General features: G+C 42.2%; 1 protein-coding gene and 1 long non-coding RNA gene across 2 annotated transcripts in view; one reads left to right on the top strand and one right to left on the bottom strand.

The window, feature by feature from the left end:
• Positions 1-2,167: 2,167 nt before the first annotated feature.
• CXCR4 (C-X-C motif chemokine receptor 4) lies at positions 2,168-7,962 on the bottom strand. Its single transcript, XM_083153880.1, has 2 exons — positions 7,869-7,962; positions 2,168-4,801 (listed from the first exon to the last, which is right to left on the bottom strand). Exons 1-2 carry the CDS (start codon positions 7,881-7,883, stop codon positions 3,731-3,733), a joined length of 1,086 nt encoding a protein of 361 aa, XP_083010006.1. The 5' UTR covers positions 7,884-7,962; the 3' UTR covers positions 2,168-3,730.
• Positions 5,226-18,821, top strand: part of LOC146020625 (uncharacterized) — a 41,096-nt gene continuing 27,500 nt past the window's right edge. The window contains exons 1-2 of the long non-coding RNA XR_014450818.1: positions 5,226-5,384; positions 7,208-7,257. This is a non-coding gene — a long non-coding RNA (uncharacterized LOC146020625). The remainder of the gene's footprint in view (positions 5,385-7,207; positions 7,258-18,821) is intronic.

Raw genomic sequence — 18,821 nt, 5'->3', positions numbered from 1 at the left:
TTTAGAACAGGACTCTACACAGGTCACGGAACGATGCCCTTGAGTTTCCTCGTTACAGCCCATAAATCACTCGTTTTCTGTCCCTGAATACATAATTTGTCCGTGAAGATGAAGGATTCTTGTCTTTGTTGCAGTAAATGATTTATGGAAATTGTGAGAACAGCACACTTGTCTGCCCCCCCAGCCAGAATCGGATATGTGCATTCTATGAGAACGAATTCATTCACTTTAAGTCACATAGGATATTTGCTCCTTCTCTACAGCTGCTGGGGGAATGTCACCAAACGCATCATTCTACAAAAATCGTAATCGTCTTTCCACACATTGGAGGAATGGTTTTAATTCTACACCACATTCCAAAGTTCATTCATTCGTCTCCAAATTAGGCCTACTTGTTTATCTATAAGTTATAAGGACGCATTATGGTAAAGTTGTACAAAACCGGTTTTAAAGTTGTAGGCTAAAAGTTCCCATGATGATGCTATCTGTCTGCCTTCATTCAAATGCGTGGTGGCACTTTGCATATGAAAGCGGCTATTGGTGTGTATTGTAGGTGAAGAAACAGAAATTGAAAGCTTGTGTAGCTCACAATCTGTACATGGATTATTGAGTCTTCTGGCATTATATTACAAACATGAAATATTCACAAATGTTTACTTCAGCCCAGCGGAGCCCACACCACATGTGCTAAACCCATTTTTTTAATACTTACCCCTCCTGAGTCACACGAAAATGCTAGCAGCACTGCAACGTTTTCAAGATCTGCGCATGTGATTTATATCACATAAAGCCTAGACAGATGAGGCTGCACCTAGGCCTCCTCCTTTCTTAACCCGTCCCTGGTTTACTTGTTATATAATCTTAATTATGGACCTTATTCTGGTCCTTTCGCTCCCCTGCGTATACGCGCATGGGAGCGATGGTGAGCAACTGCGCATGTTCATATACTTTTATGCGCATGTGCCACCGCTTGGTGCAAGCAGGTGCTGCAAACTGCTTTTTTGCCATCCCGTTTGCACCTAGCTGTGCAGCCAGGGGGCATGGGGCAGCGGCAACGGGCTGTGCCCATGGGAACGCCCAGTGTTTCATGGGTGTTCCCATGCTAATGTGCCTATGACACACAGGTGGGGGGTGTGCTGCCCCACCTGTGTGGATGTCTGCTGCCCGTCCGATTCCCGTACAGGAACACAGTGGTGTCTTAGATCTGCGAGCGCTCGCAAAATCGTTAGTGGTTGGCGACCTTGGAATGATTTTTCACCAAACCCAAGGCTGCGAATGGATGTCTATGGAAAACATCCATTCACATGCGTGCAGGGGAATGCGCCGTGCAAGGGGGGACAGCAGTGTGGGCGGCATTTCAGTGACTCGCAAAGCAGCTTTGCAAGTCAACCAGAAGACAGAAGAAACCCCCCCCCCCCAAAAAAAATGCATTTACTCGCTACAATTTGATGATGTAGAAATGTATTTTTAGATTATGTGCAGTTTATGTTTGATATAGGATTGTGAGATTTTAACCGCACCTTGTAGTACACATGTTTTTGATCATTGTGGCCAAATATGTCTTCCTAATCTGATCACATTATCCATTTGCATTTCCTGTTTAGGGTGGAGACTGTGATAGTTGTGATAGTGTGTTTTTGTGCATACTTTGTTTGGAACTGGAAGTATGGTAAACTTTAGTTCGCAGATGGGTTATGAGAGAGCATGTTAAGATGTGGGAGTGTCTGTTTGAGTGTGGTTGGGAATATCATAAGTGGAAAATGCATGGAAGAGGTGGTTACCATTGGCGAGGCGAAGGTCAGAGGTAGATCTAATGGGACGTGATGGAGAGTATTTTGAGATGTATTACCTCTAGATTTAGGATACATTGAAGTGGGGAAGGGGTGAGGTGAGTACCGCAAAGGGGGATATTGCAGTAGTAGAGATGAGAGATAATGAAGGATTGATCAAGAATTTTGATTGCTCAATGGAACAGGTGCATGTATCTATTAAATAATCAAACTTTACCTACTGAAAGTAAAAGTGATAGGACGTTGAAAGTACAAAGGAAAATGACATGTGTCATCAAATAATAAATATCACAGGGGCTATTGATCCTTACAAAACCTTGTGTGTGTTGTGAGTAATGTCACAGACTAACCTTTACAATAAAGCAGTACAACCATGATTACATTTCACGAGATTTTATTAACAAACATTATGTACATTGTTCAGTATATGGCTTTTAAGGATGCCAATACTGAATTGGACACGTATCCTATGCTAAGTAGACATACTGTATAAACATATGACATTCAATAAGTGCAGTCACACGCACCACTTACACAGAAGGTCCAGAGTAGTCTTCAACAATTACACTTTTCATACATCAATAATGAATTTAAGCTCAATGTAGAGACTCAAATTTTTGGGAGTTTATTTAAGAACAGAATAACCTATAACAACCAATCAGAATTATTCCTGCAAGTGTCTGAAGGCCCACATACATTAACTCAATTTGGGACGATTTCACCCGTTCCTGATGAACGGGCCAAGAAATCGAACCAAATCGGGTCAGTGAGATGTCCCCTCAGGTCCGATGCATGGTCCCGTGAGTCACAGGTGCCGGTCCGACCTTGGACCTCCCTCCTGGCGGCAGGCCGGGTGGGGAACAGTGTTTGGATGCAATCCATCCCAAGATAAGAAACGCAAGTGATGGATTGTATATGATCCTGAGCGGCTCACGGTGATCGGCTGGGCATACACTGCTGCGAGAAAACACAGTAGTGTATGCCCAGCTTTACGTTCAATAAACTTATAACAGAAGGTAGGTAAACGATTTGGTTCTACAGGTTACTCTTCAAGTGTTCCCTAACAGTAGTAAATAGCACCAAAGTGTAATTAAAACCCTTATTAAAAAGTTAGAGTATACTTGGTGGGTCCATATTAATTTTTTGGTGTCCACATACTTTTTGGAATTGACTTTACTAATGAAGAGGTCAAACACCAAACTGGTCTAGTGTTGCAGATCCTGAGACCTATGTTTTTTTTATGTGGAATTATGTAAAATAATGTGTGTCATTTCAGTTATTATACAATATTTGCTATCTGCAGCATTTGAATAAATCTACTTATTGACCTCAAAGCTATTTTATACTGAAACACATACTTTTCATATAAGTTATCATGCTATATATATAACATAAAGCATAATCTACATGACTTTTGCCAATGTACAGCCCAAAAACTGCATTATACCCTCATTTCAACAACATAAGTACAGTAGCTGGTTCTCCCCTGTACTACGTCATTCGTGTCTTTTTATTACATACACATTCAAAACTGCAGAATAAATAGAAGATCAGACAGTTCTTTACACGTTTTATGGAAATGCCACACATTAACCATACATGGGATATATGGATGTCTGTCCTTTGTCCGCTATAACTACCAATGAGTTATTGGTCTGGAAAATGAGCGTCACATAAATGAAAAGCTGGGAAGGTTCCTTGACAGAGACATCAAAGTTGGCACATAATGGTTAACTGTAACAAGTGTATAGAGAACCAAAAGTCTATAGGGCCTGCCTACAATTAAGATATAGAAAAAAAAAAAAGAAAATATTTATATAAATAAGGCATTGGAATCTGGCAGTCAATAAAAAGTCAATACAATTCCTTAAGGAATATGAAATGTATATACAATTATCAGTCTGTGTTTTGAAATAGAAGTCCTTGGCCATTAGGCAATATTAGCTTGAGTGGAAACTGGAGGATTCCGACTCTGTGGAGACAGATGAAAGTCCAGCACGCTTTTTGGATAGTATTTTTAAACTAGATCCTCTGCTGACAGATGTCAAAGCGTTCTGGGCAGAGGTCTTAAATTTGGCTCCGAGGAAAGCATACAAGATTGGGTTCAGGCAGCAGTGGAAAAAGGCCAGGGCTTCCGTAATGGAGATCCACTTGTGGATGGTATTATCCAGGCTGCAATCTGACTTAATAAGTCCAAGTAAACTAAAAGTATCTATAGTAAGACAGATGTAATAAGGGAGCCAACAGGCAAAGAAAGCCAAGATAAGAATGACAGTGGTCTTCAAGGCTTTGCGTTTCTGATGTCCTTTCGAGTGGGACAGCTTTGAAATGATGACACAGTAGCAAGTTAGGATAATGAGTCCAGGCAAGAGAAGGCCTACTATGATGTGGAGAAAACGGAATCCAATGGTCCAGTTATCCCTTTCCATAAGCGGATAGATGCGGTCACATACATAGGTATCTCCTACTTCAGTCACACTGGAGAACACTAAGTCGGGCACAGTTAACAATATTGCTGGAAGCCACACTCCAGCATACACGATTTTTTCAGCTAAAAGCTTCCTAGACCCCTGGCTATTGGTGGCGTGGACAATGGCCAAGTACCGGTCCAGACTGATAAACGCCAAGATCAAGACGCTGCTATACAAGTTGACTGTGTAAATGACGTGGATGGCTTTGCACAAAAACTCCTTGAAGTACCAACCAATAGCAGCATCCACAGACCAAAATGGGAGTGTGAAGACAAACAAGAGGTCAGCAACTGATAGATGCAATCTGTATTTGTCAGTCATAGTTCTGGATTTCTTTTGATAGCCCATGACCAACACCACCAAGCCATTGCCGATTATTCCAAGTAGAAAGATGAATGAGTAGATTGTGGGTAGAAAGATTCGATTGAAGTCATTGTTCTCTTCTGCGAAGCATGGGCCCTGCGAATCAGAAATATCGCCCAGCTCATTTTCATAGGTGCTGTTATCTTCTGTCAAATTTATATAAATCGCTCCAGAGAACTGTGAAGATAAAATAAAATTTAGTTAGGTCTCACTACAAACAACATCAATTAGAACTAGGTATGCAGACTACATGGCCAATGAATTCTAATTCCAGTGGTTAGTATATTAGTAATTGGAATATAACTAGCCAGAAAGGACTACCACTCCTCCAATATCACAGGCTACCAAGACATTAGAACATTACGCATATGAGGGAGCTGTACTATAGTGTTACAGACCATCTGTGCTTTGACTCTCAGACATTAACATACAATGTATTTCCCATTCATCAGTTGGGAATGCTTGTGTTTTAGAAAGAAATGCAAATATTACAATTAAAAGGTTTTGTTCTTAACGATCCAAAAGCAAACAAATCCTGATTTAACCTTCAGCTGGCAGATGATGAGTGATAGATAACAAGGCACAAACTAAACTATAGAAGCACACAGCACATGCTACACACAGGCTGGAAGAACACCGCAGACACACAGTCCCGTGCAAAACCCAGGGAGGCAGAACAAAAGAAAAGTGTCTGATTTTGTGGAAGTATATCTCCCACCAGGCAGAGCATAAAATGAGAGTTGTAGTGCAAAAACAGCTGGTAAGGCTTTTATTGTTTACAACTGATCTTACACAACTCAGATTGAAGCTGTGGAGGGCGAATTGGGGCTCATTCGTCGAAGCACTAAAAACGATGCTACTTAAAGGTGTAGTAGTGTATATTAGCAGCATGTTCCCTATAGTGCCTGATTGATTCCCTGTAGCACGGCATATTATGTTCTATAGAACACCTATTATAATGTAATGAGCATGAACTCACTGTATGCTGGAGACAATGGCAAAATAGATGCCAAGGGTGTGTACAGGTGGTTACGGCATAAATGGTAGACATGGCCGACATGAATAAGGTCGACGCTCTCTGCGCTTGCCATGCTTCGGGCACACTATTATTTTCCCACTCTATGCCCAAAAAACTCCCGTCAACCGTATTCATGTCGACCATAAGCATGTGGCGACCTTTTGACTATGTCGACCATTTCAAGGTGTCGACCTAGTCACTATCGACCTAGTGAATGTTAACCTAGGCATTGTTTACCCAGTGACCGCATAGCGTGCAGGTGCAACTGCTAACATTATATTTGGAAAATCAGATATAAAGCACATACATTAGAGATCGGTAATAGGTTTTAAATGAGTTCCCCTGGGTGTAAGTCCTTAGCCAGGATCACCCTGCATTCACAATACCCCATTAGTGAGTATTACACTATAAGTTATATATCTGTAGCTACAGTGACAGGTATGGCATTTCACTAATATCATATAATAAATGGGTGAACTGGTGCCCTCTAGTTGTGAGTCCTCTGTGTTTTATTTTTGCACAATTTCCTTAATGCTGAAGTAAGGTTGTGTTACACAGCAGCAAATACCTGGTAAAGGGAAGTGGATTACACACATCCAACGGTTCTAGGGCAGCAACGTAAGAGGGAGCGGGATTTTTAAAACCACTTAAAAAGCAACTTAGAAAATGCATAAAGGCAGTAAAGTGACACTGGTCATGAGATAGTACAAAGGGATTACACTAGCAGTAAAATACATCTATATAATATAACTGTAATCGTACTGCAGCTTTTCTATTGTATACAGTACTTTGTAGCATGTAACCAGCTATAATCAATCTTCAATTATAGTACAAATTCCTTATAACTCTGTAACTCTATGACTCAATGTGCTGCACTCTGCCTTTACACTGCTACATGCTTTCCAAAATACAATCTAGTGTCACTTCCACAGTCCACATGGAAGTACAGTAACACAGCTCTCAGCACAGAACCTACAGTACTGTCTCAGTACTGTGTCAGGCACTTGTCTCTACTCTTCACAACAATATGAGAAACTGAAACATATATATATACAGGTTGAGTATCCCGTATCCAAAATGCTCGGGACCAGGAGAATTTTGGATAACGGATTATTCCGTATTTCGGAATATTTTAATATTTCAATGATGTATTTTGAAGTATCTTGCATGTATGCTGTATAAACACATAATATACACACAAATATATTTTATTACCACATAAAATACACACAAATATATTTTAATTGTTCAAAAAACAAGGTTTCAAAACGTGAAACAAAATGTGTGTACTATCTCAGCACTGAATTTGAATGCCAAGCAATCATTTTCTTGCACATATATAGTGCCAGTTACATATCATGTCCCCAGTGATGCTGTTACAAATGTCCCCAGTGAGTTTTTAGCAAAAAAATTTTTTTTTTTCACTTTCTGGAATGTCCGTATTTCGGAATAATTCGGATAACGGATACTCGGATACGGGATACTCGACCTGTATATATATCACATTGTAAACTTCTATTTGGACACAACAAAATAGGATTATATATCTTTATTTATTTTTTTAGCAATATCAGAACCGGATCTCCCCTGGAAAAATGCCCAACCAACATAAGAAGTAAGTGTGTATAGTGCCAATGCAGTGTACCTGGCATTCACAAATCCCCTGTCCTCTGCACTGATACAAACACAAGTACACTGGGCAGTGGCACATACATTATATCAGCAAACACCTCCTATGCAAGGCTGGGGCACCCCCGTGACTGTGGTAGCACTACAAGTTCCAATGTGTCCTACTAGGGTCCTGATGGGACTCGTAGTTCAACAACAGATGGAGAGACACCCAGTAGGTGCACAGCAATTACCACATTAGGATCATCACCAGCACACATGGAAAACTACAAAATAACGTTTTTTTGTAACTAGCAATTTTCTCTCATATTTAACTCCAAAAATCCAATTAACACATGAGATTGTTGATCTTTCTGCAGCAGACATCGCTGCTGTCCATAAACTTTGACTATACACTAGAGCACAATCTGAAACACAAGTTATAGATACACGTGTATCTCGTGCTTTCCAAAGCTAATCTAACATCTGGTACAGAAACTGACACAAAAATCGTGATTGCAATTAAAAAATAGCATCAAAACTAACTGTATCACTAATCATCATATGCTCCCAATTGGCATTAGAGTTGCCACAACATGCAGAAACTTCAGTACTTACAACTTCAAAATCCATGTCTGAAATAAATCCTCCAGTGGTCAGGAAGGAGCTAATACGCTACAGTCATTCAGTGTGCTGCTGAGACTGAACTGAGTTCTAGTGTAGGGCTGCGGGCTGCACAGCTATATATAAGTACCCTCCCATCTGCCTCCCATCCAATGTCCTGAGCTTTCTTACATACAATAGCTGCTAATTTCACTGTCACACTACCTCCTGTTGTTTATCCTGCAGCTGGTAAAAAGGGGGAGACTTTTTTTTTGTTTTAAGATAAGCATCTGCAACAAACATCAGTTACCAAATAACAATCATCAACATGCACCTTAAAGAGACTGCCAGTCAGTCCATTTCTATGTGGTTCTGAGGCAGGGTAAATTTATTGTTCCATTGCTTTTGTCTGTATGAAACAAAGCCAGACATTTCTAGCTAGACTCTGCAGTGCTAATGTGTAGCTCTAAATTCATCTATTTCCATTTTATGCTTCAGAGAGTCAAATCTTTTTTTACTCATGAAGTCCGGAAAAGTGCATCACAGCTCTTTGCATGACTGCACATATGTGTATGTGTGTCGTTTGTGAATACAAGGAAAACATTTAACTCCTTGTGGACGCCGATAACAGAATCCATCATATTATTTTCAAAATTGGCCATTATTCGTGTTCTTTTCTAGACATCTCAGAACACTATCTCGTATAGACCTATAACAGTTCAATATCATTCACAATTCACTATTATAGCCAGATCTCAGTTCCCTAGTCTAGACATATCACAGTTCACTATCATATTACAATTCACTATGATAGCCATATCAGTCACTATTATAGATATATCATAGTCATTACTATAGACATATTAAAGTTTACTATCATATAACAATTCACTATTAAAGCCATATCACAGTTCACTATTATAGCCATATCACTGTTTACTATCATATCACAATTCACTATTATAGTCATAGAAAAGTTCACTATTATAGCCATATCACAGCTAACTATCATATCACAATTCACTATTACAGCCATATCACAGCTCACTATTATAGCCATATCACAGTTAACTATCATATCACAATTCACTATTATAGCCATATCACAGTTAACTATCATATCACAATTCACTATTATAGCCATATCACAGTTAAATATCATATTACAATTCACTATTATAGCCATATCACAGTTCACTATTATAACCATATCACAGCTCACTATTATAGCCATATCACTGTTTACTATCATATCACAATTCACTATTATAGCCATATCACAGTTCATTATTATAACCATATCACAGTTTACTATCATATCACAGTTCACTATTATAGCCATATCACAGCTCACTATTATAGAAATATCACAGTTTACTATCATATTAAAATCCACAATTATAGACATACATATGTAACCACGCACATTGTGGTGACATCCTGCTGCAGGTGCAACATGCATAGCGCAACCTGTGTTTGCGTGCATCATAGTTGCACCCGTGGCCCATTAGTAATACATTGGCTGGCAGCCTGGCACTCTGAGCAGGCACTATCAGCCATGATGTAGTAGCCACAATAGGCGTAGCTAAATCTGTATCACAGTTCACTATTATAGACATATTCCTGTTCACTATTATAGACATATTCCTGTTCACAATTATAGTCATATCTCCATTTACTATTATAGACATATCTTTGTTCACTATTATAGGCATAGATCAGTTCAAGTAAGTACCTGATATGAAAATATAAGTCATAAAGATAAAAATCTGAAATACAAGGCAGACTTTATTACAGATTATACCCCAGCCCTATAAGCATTAGGTTAAAAAAAAACAGCTATTGTTGTTTCTAACCTCTGGCTATGCTCAGATCCCCTCCCTATTTAGTCAGTGCTGAATGTTATTTGGGCTGCAGCTATGATATTTCTATTTATACTAACCCACATGCACTCACTGCTCAAACACAAACCATTATTATTTTTCTGCCATATGGGTGTCATATGTTGTACTGGTAAAGGAATAAGGCGTGTGCCACTGGGAAGTACGGACATGGTTCAGTATTATGTTTTATTCTTTAACTACCACATATACCATAGTGCTGTTCATTGTAGCTATTGTAACATTTTAGTGTAATATTGTTGCCATGGTTGTAGTATCATATAAGAATATATTGTATGTGTACACAACATACCAACCACTTAAAACTGAAACTATTTTGGTTGATATTCATTCCACGCTGCTATTTCTGACAGGGGAAATAGCAGCGGGCACCTATTCAATGCTGTTGTTGCCAATAAACTGGCGAGCAGGACGTACCAACAGTCAGGACCTGGGATTGAATTCCCCCCTTTGTGTGACAAGTGACAGTGTGAGGGCTTTTTTTTGCGACCCCTGTATTGTGATTTAAATCAGTTATTTTGTAATCAATAACTGTACATGACAGGACAGCTGCACCCCTAATGCCCACCTAACTTGTGGGGTGTGCAGGGTGCCTGGGCTTTCAGATCACCCAGGTGTGCACAGTGTATCGTACTTGTCACCATAACCCCGACACGCCCCTTTTTCCCGCCTTCAGTCTATCTTCATATGAAACAGCCTCACTTTTAGGTACCTCCAGTTTTGCAGTAACAGCCTCACCAGGCAGTATTAGTCTTTGGGTTCTGGCTGCTGGATTGGATAATCCTTAACACAAATATACCCTGATATGAGACTAGAGGCAGGGAAGGCAGCTTCTGAGGGTGCACCGGGGCTTTGGGTCCCAAATCAGCAGTAAACATTTTACTGTTCTGCTAATTCCCATTTTCCTATGTACTCAGATTCAGATTTAACTGGTAATTCATTCTGTTACTATTAAGAGTAGGGTGGTGATAAACCCCCCTTAGTGTAAAGGGTCAGTGTGGGATAGTTGACTTAGTGCTCAAATACTTGTCCTGCAGACTTATAACAATGGGACTAGCTCAGTAGTGTTAATACCTGCAACAACCACAGTAGTATAGGGACGGAAACATGCCAAGGTCACATTAAGGTGGTGGTGGGGCAGTGCTGGGGATTATTATCCATTCATTTATAGTTAAAAGACATCAGTGCAATGTATACACCTACAGTATATACCACACCCTTCTGCTGCATGGCTGACACTTAATAACATGATGGAGTAAGCTAAATGGATATAATGATTTATTTATAATCCACTGTGGATTCTATTATTCTTTTTTCTACAGTACAATAAGTACATTTGAATGACATATTAGCCTAATGTACATACCATTGTTAAGTGTAATATTTAAAGGCTGACAGTATTTATCCCTTGATGACCATTATTGTGTTCTTAGCTCGGAGTAAAGCACCATCAATGGACAAATGGTTTCTTCTGTATGAGTGATACTGCTGTAAAAGTTATATAAAAAAGAGAAAAAATTTGAATTAATCATAAAAATGTTATACCTTCGTGTGTCACATATGGGTTGGGTTCTGCTTGTGAAATGACAGAAAGGCATCCATTATCTAGTAATTATCATAAATAATTATAATTATCCTGTATTGATCAAAATACATTTTGGTGTTAAGAAATAAATGGAAACTGTAATAAAAGTGTCAGATACTGTCGTCACCCATTAGCAGGTGTTATGTATACAGAACCTTTCATCTCTGCATAATGAGAGCTGGAGGGGAAACAATTGCTAGCTTTTGTTACAGTGGACATTTGCTTGTATATGCTTTTTTTGTACTATTATTAATGAGAGAGCAACAACTGCTATTTCATGACATGTCTGAGCATGTACTGTAGGCAAGTGCATGCTTTCACTAGGGGCCCGATTCAGTAACGCTCGGTCCCCGGGGTATTCGCAGCGGGGGCCAATGTTTCCGCTCTGTGCATGCATATATTCTCAAATGCGCATGTTCAGGACCGTTGTGCGGACGTCTTCGGCAACTTGCACAGCAGCAGAGGCGTTCGCACAGTGGGGGCGGGATGGAGGCGGGCAGGGGGCTACCGCTTTTGGGATGCCCAGCCTTTCCTGGGCATGCCCACAAAAACGGTGGGTGCGCCCAGGAAAACGTTGGGCGTCCCCATGCGAACGCAGGTCGGCAGCTGCCTACCGGGGGGCAGGCGGCTGACGTCACATGACATCAGTGACCGCCCTGTTCTTGGAGCTAGACACCTCAAATATAGGTCAGTCAAGAAAAATGATTTGATGGTTGGCGGGCATCTAATGATTTTGGCCCCGTACGCTCCCCTTTGTATGGATATTTATGCTAAATATCGCACGGTGGCAGGGGGTGGGCATTCGCTCACCCGGCGGGCAGCGTTAGATGACTCACTAAACAGCAATCAGTCTATGGACCTTATTCTGGTCCATGCACTCCCATGCGAATTTGCACGGCAGTGCAATGACTTTTTTTTTGGACATGCACATTTCTGCGCATGTGCATGAACTGTGTACGAGCAGCCATGGTGAACAGAGTGTCTCTCAGGTGTCTTAGGTTTGCCTGTGGACTGTACGAAGACAGGGCGGGCAGCTGACATCCGGTGATGTCAGCCGCCCGGCCCCGGGACCCGTGTCATTGGGGCATTAGCATGAGAACGCCCAGGGTTTTAATGGGATCGCCCATGAAATGCTGGGCGTTCCCATGTGCACATCCCCCAGCCCGCCGCCCCCCTGCTGGCACTGTTGTGTGCGAGCGCCCGGCGTACAGAACACACGCAAACCTAAGGCACCTGAGAGTGTCTTAGTTTTGCGTGTGCGCTCCACATCATTTGATGCCACTGCGAACTTCGCATCGCTGCGTGTCAACCAAAATATCCTCCTATTACTGTACTAGATATCATTTACTGTTTCCAACTTTCCATTAGATGGGAAACTGCACAGTATTTATTTACATCCCCTAATGAACATATGAAATCCAGACTAATTTCATTAGTGTAGCTCGGCACAGATCCTGGAGTTCACCCTCTAAGTGTATTAACCACTGTATCAGAGCAATTAATGCACATCACCCCAAGCTGCTGCCCCAGAACAGATAGAGTCCTGATGTTTACAAAACACACTAGTATTAGCACACAAAGGCCAGACCAGGAGGTGAGGACCACAGCAGCAGCAATAGTAAATTACTGATCACTGTGATGTACTGTATGCAGGAACTGTACTAACAAATGCCCAATTCATTTTGGACAACACAAGTTTACATTGGTACAATTCAATAGCCATTGGCCTACAATGTCACATCTATGATGGGTAGAGGGTGAGCTGCCCACAATGCACACCTTGCACCCATAAAAATATATATTTACCCCTCCATAGTCCCATGAAGGCACTGGAGAACAGCAGCAGAAATCTCTGAGAAAATGGCGCCGTGGATATTATTTTCTTGGAGATTTGCGCATGCACATTATAAAGTCACTGGAAACATGGTGTGCCGGAGTCTACTGCACTGCACAGGGCCTGCAGGTGGGCTCCTTCCTCTCTTATATCACCCATGTAAGCAGTTCAGGGTAACATTGCATTTCTCAAATGGTTCTACAATTGCCCATGTACCCCAGGGTTGCCGACTTGCATATAATTCTCTCCGGGAGAAGCCCGGAGAGGAATCTTTCATTACGCGTTCGGGGGGCGGGGGCTTACCGGTGATGTCATTAAGCCCCGCCCCCATTACGACAAATAGCCGAAATAACTGTTCTCAATGGAAGGGGCGGGGCTAAAATGTCACAATTGTGCCATTTTAGCTCCGCCCCCTCCTCTGAGACCCGCGGATTGTGGCATTTAAATGCCGCGATCGGGGGGGGCTCAGTGGGGGTCCCCCTGATTCCAGGAGGGTTGCCCACCCTTCCGGGGGCCGGGAGGGGGGACCCGATTTTCAGGAGACTCCCGCAAATTCCGGGAGGGTCGGCAACCCTGATGTACCCCAAGGAGGAAACATGGTCATACATACACTGCTCCCTTCCTCTCCCATAAAGCACCCGGGCCCTAATGCCGCATGTGCCAGCTACTTGTGTGCATGACATTCAATGATAACAGCCAACCTCTCATCTGTCCCGGAATGGTAGCAGCTAGTTCCCATGCTGTGAGTGTAGTTTGGATCATGTGACCAATAGAACATACCATGTGACCAACGACGGCAGTGGCAGCAGCCAGGTCAGTGGAACATCAAATTTGCTTTGTTCGCCACAGGTACCAAAGCGTGGTGAGCGTAACGATCCCGCGAGGGTATATTTTGTGTATTCTGTTGGCTACTTTCATGCTTGCCTGCCCTCCCGGGTCATATGGTATATCCCATCAGCCGGAACATTTACTAAAGAGGATATATATATCCAGCCCTGCTGGGGGCTAGATTCTATAAGCTTCAAAAGTGATAAAATGGAGAGTGATAAACAGCCAGCCAATCAGCTCCTACCTGCCATGTCACAGACTGTGTTTGAAAAATGTCAGACAGGAGCTGATTGGCTGGCTGTTTATCACTCTTCATTTTATCACTTTTGAAGTTTAGAGAATCTGGCCCTGGAACTAACAAAAGTCTTGAATTACATGACGCTGTGTAAGCCAGCCCTCTTAAATTGTGCCTGTCCTACCTAAATCAGGATCATTGGAATTTCCAACCAGCATGTGGGCGCACATATGGAAATCCACCAGGAGCACAAGTGCAGTGCTAGAAGCAGCATGGGTTTACATGTTTGCTGCTTAATAAATGAACCAAATGAGGGTCTCTATTTTAACTCAAGGCCACTACAGGGAACAGCCTCTATTGTGTGCTCTTGTTGGTCTTATCAGTCCCTAATAATTAACTTGTTCTGCAGTAATGATAAAATCATCAGCAGCCTCACTCCAGTCCCTGTCTGACTCAGCTTTTGTTGGATTAAGTCAATTTCCTGCATTAGACATGAGATAACCCGGGATCTAAATGAATTTATTTTCCTGGTGGCGAATGATTGTTTTGGATATTAAGTGGGTCCTAAAAACTCAATAATCACAAGACACTCTGGGGTGTTGAGAAATAACACAAATGATGACAAACAAATGCCTTTAAGTATAAGCAAACTGCATACATTACGGCAGGAAACGTCTATTTTATACTTATATACCTTGTACAAGACCACTAATATTTAACTAAAAATATACTGCCAATTTTAAAGGTTCTTTTGTCTAGAATGAAATAAAACATTGAGTCCAATGCAGTTGATCTCCCTGGCTAAAACAGTACAACTGTATTATTATTATAATTTATTTCTATGGTGCCACGAGGGTTCCGCAGCACCTAACAATACATAAAAGAGCAAAAACAAACAAACAATTAAATAACGAATGAAGGGGCATACACACAGAGCGGTTTTGTGCTCTTTTCTAATCTGTACTAGATCGTTTAGAAAGTAAGTACAGATTGCTCTGTGTGAATTCCCCGTGCGATGGCGGTCCCGCACATCGCTATCGCCCGCTAGTTAAGTCAGTGCATGCAGTCAAAAGCTAGTCAAATTGCTTAGCAAGTGACTGCACATCTCTGTGTACAGAATGAGTGATAGCGATTGTGATCTATATTATTCTGAGACGCTACCCTGACTTTTTTGCTTTAGTAAAATCGCTTGGCACACATTGCTGCATGTGTATGGGCTCTCTATGGGCGATCTAGACACAGGAAATCGCTTACCCTGAATAGCTTAGCAAAAACGCTTAGCACACATCTCAACGTACAGATGGAGCACCTCTCAGCCAGCGCTGGGAATCGGTAGATTCCCTTAGCTGGCGTAGGCTGGCGGAGATGCGCTCCATCAGACGGTGATGCGCAAGCGTCTCACACGCACATGCGTCCCCGTCAGAACACAGCGGCGGGGAGCACTTTCCCTGCCCGTCTCCGCTTTAGGGAGATGGGCAGGGATCAGGGGCAGCTGGGGGAGCCTCTGGGGAGCTGCAGAAGGCGGCAGAGGGCTCCATCAGAATGGGGCACGCGAGCATCTTGTGGGTGCGTGTCCCTCTCTGGCGGATGGTGGCAGCTGGCAGATGACGATTCTATCGCCAGGAGCAGCTCCGACGGGAGCTACTCCATCTGTATATGCCCCTTTACAGTACAATACAATTTACGACAAGCACATGGTAAATAAAGACATTTGCATAAGGTGACTGGACAGTGAAGCAATCATTAGGCTGTTCACTGATATTCCTTGGTTTACCGTTTCCAGGCTACTGTACAGATTCTGTATTGGTATTCCCCAATATGGGAATGATAATGAAATTCTATTCCTGATTTACACTATATAGTGTAGATCTGTGAAGTTCCAGCCTGCTCAGATTCAGTATGGTGCAGTGTATTGTGTTACCGTTGTGTTACATGATATGGTCAGCACCATGCTTACACTATGCTAAGAATGCAGCCTTTAACATCCACCTGTCACGCACACAGTTTGTCCTCAGTCATACACCACACACCATACGTCTTCACCCCACGTACAATCGTACACCACGCACCATACGTCCTCACCCCAGTACAGTCATACACCACACACCATACGTCCTCACCCCACGTACAATCATACACCACACACCATACGTCCTCACCCCAGTACAGTCATACACCACACACCATACTCCTCACCCCACGTACAATCATACACCACACACCATACGTCCTCACCCCACGTACAGTCATACACCACACACCATACGTCTTCACCCCACGTACAATAGTACACCACACACCATACGTCCTCACCCCACATACAATCATACACCACACACCATGCGTCCTCACCCTACGTACAATCATACACCACACACCATACGTCCTCACCCCACATACAATCATACACCACACACCATACGTCCTCACCCCAGTACAATCATACACCACACACCATACGTCCTCACCCCACGTACAGTCGTACACCACACACCATACTCCTCACCCCACGTACAGTCATACACCACACACCATACGTCCTCACCCCAGTACAGTCATACACCACACACCATACGTCCTCACCCCACGTACAATAGTACACCACACACCATACGTCCTCACCCCACATACAATCATACACCACACACCATACGTCTTCACCCCACGTACAATCATACACCACACACCATACGTCCTCACCCCACGTACAATAGTACACCACACACCATACGTCCTCACCCCACATACAATCATACATCACACACCATGCGTCCTCACCCTACGTACAATCATACACCACACACCATACGTCCTCACCCCACATACAATCATACACCACACACCATGCGTCCTCACCCTACGTACAATCACTCATCGTGCTTCTGTTGCTCTGTATTTCAGATTCCGTGCAAGAGAAGAATGTGGACATTAATGGCACTTTTTAGGTTGTAATTTATAACACTTTCTGCTCATGAATAATTTAAGCTCTATAATGAGCTGCGTACATTTATACATGAGCTGAAAATTACAGGACACATCTCATTACCGTAGTAGGTGTGTCTGCATAGTATGTAAGAACATGAATCTCATTTCACTATGTATGATATAAAGGGACTTTGCTAAGTTGGATGTGGAGATAGATGTATGTTTGCATGGGTATGGGTAAAAAGCGGACCCGGACAAGAACCCGGAATGCCGGACCAGACATCAAACTCTGCATTCCGGAGCTTGTAGTGTCCCGTACCGTATGGGCATGTAGCAAAAACCAGAACGTTCTATCACAGGCATCCCCCCAGACAAGATACCCACCGGACGGGACACCCCCTGGAGTGGACACTACAAGCTCCGGAATGCAGAGTTTTATGTCCAGTCCAGCGTTCCAGGTTCTTGTCCGGTCTTTACTAAATCCCTGTTTGCATTAGCTTGAGACCCTTGCACCTGCTTGTGACAAGTGGTTTTCCTGACAGTGTCATTAATTTTATGTGAAAATCTAATTTTCCATATAAAGTATGTATGCTTTATAAATCCAGCTGCATAAATGTAAAATACATATAATTAATCCATATTCATATTTTTATAGTGATCTGTATGAATGGAGGATTCAATATGCAATCAGCCAATCAGAAATGGTGAATATTACTGCAGGTGTCATCACTGCTAACATAATGATCGGCACCTCCATCTTTACACAAGACTCCCAGTACCACCAGTAGATATGCCTCTTTAGAAAACCACCTACAGTAGTTATGCCCATGTCTAATTATGCTGCAACTCCAGGGTGCAGACCACATCCGCGATTTAACCAATTTGTCTCAGTGACATTTTCCATTTTCAATTGTTATTTATTCCCAATCCCATACATACAAAATTCATGCTGGGTACACACCAGAACGATTTGGCCTCAATTCCCACAATTTTGATACAATCTTGACCTTACTGTGTGTAAATTGGGCATGTTTTGGCATGTTTTAGATCCGATTCTGATCTGATGCGCTACCCCGCTGGTCGTTTTGCAGATCCTATCTGCTGCAGGCAGGATTAAAAAATGATCCCTTCAACTGGGTACAGATTGTGATCGGAACCTATGCAGATCGTGAGCAGATCGTGTGCTCCAACAGATCATGTGATCATCGTATAATTGTCTCACGATCTGCTCACGTGTGTGTGTACCCTACATTACATTCCAACGAACCAGAATGGGGAGATGGGGGTAAATTTGCTAAGATAGGAGTTCTATTAAAGAGGGGATGTTTCTCATAGCAACCAATCAGAATCTACTGCTTATGTATTTAGCACCTTCTAGATGATAATATAGAGAATCTGATTGGTAGCTACATCACATCTTCAAAAAAACCTCCCATTTTAGTAAATTTACCCCATGGTCTGCCAGTAATTGTACAGTGTACACAGTGGGACATATTCTAGTTCACTCTTAGAGTCAAATTCCTTCTTAGATGGACAAAACCATGTGCACTGCAGGGGGGCAGATGTAACAGGTGCAGATAGAATTAGATTTGGGTGAATTATTTTGCTTCTGTGCAGGGAAAATACTGGCTGCTTTATTTTTACACTGCAATATAGATCT

This window comes from Crinia signifera, chromosome 7 (genome assembly GCF_055691185.1).
Source record: "Crinia signifera chromosome 7, ASM5569118v1, whole genome shotgun sequence".
NCBI lineage: Eukaryota > Metazoa > Chordata > Amphibia > Anura > Myobatrachidae > Crinia > Crinia signifera.
Note: the sequence above shows the minus strand (reverse complement) of the source record. Positions and strands in the feature narration are given on the sequence as shown.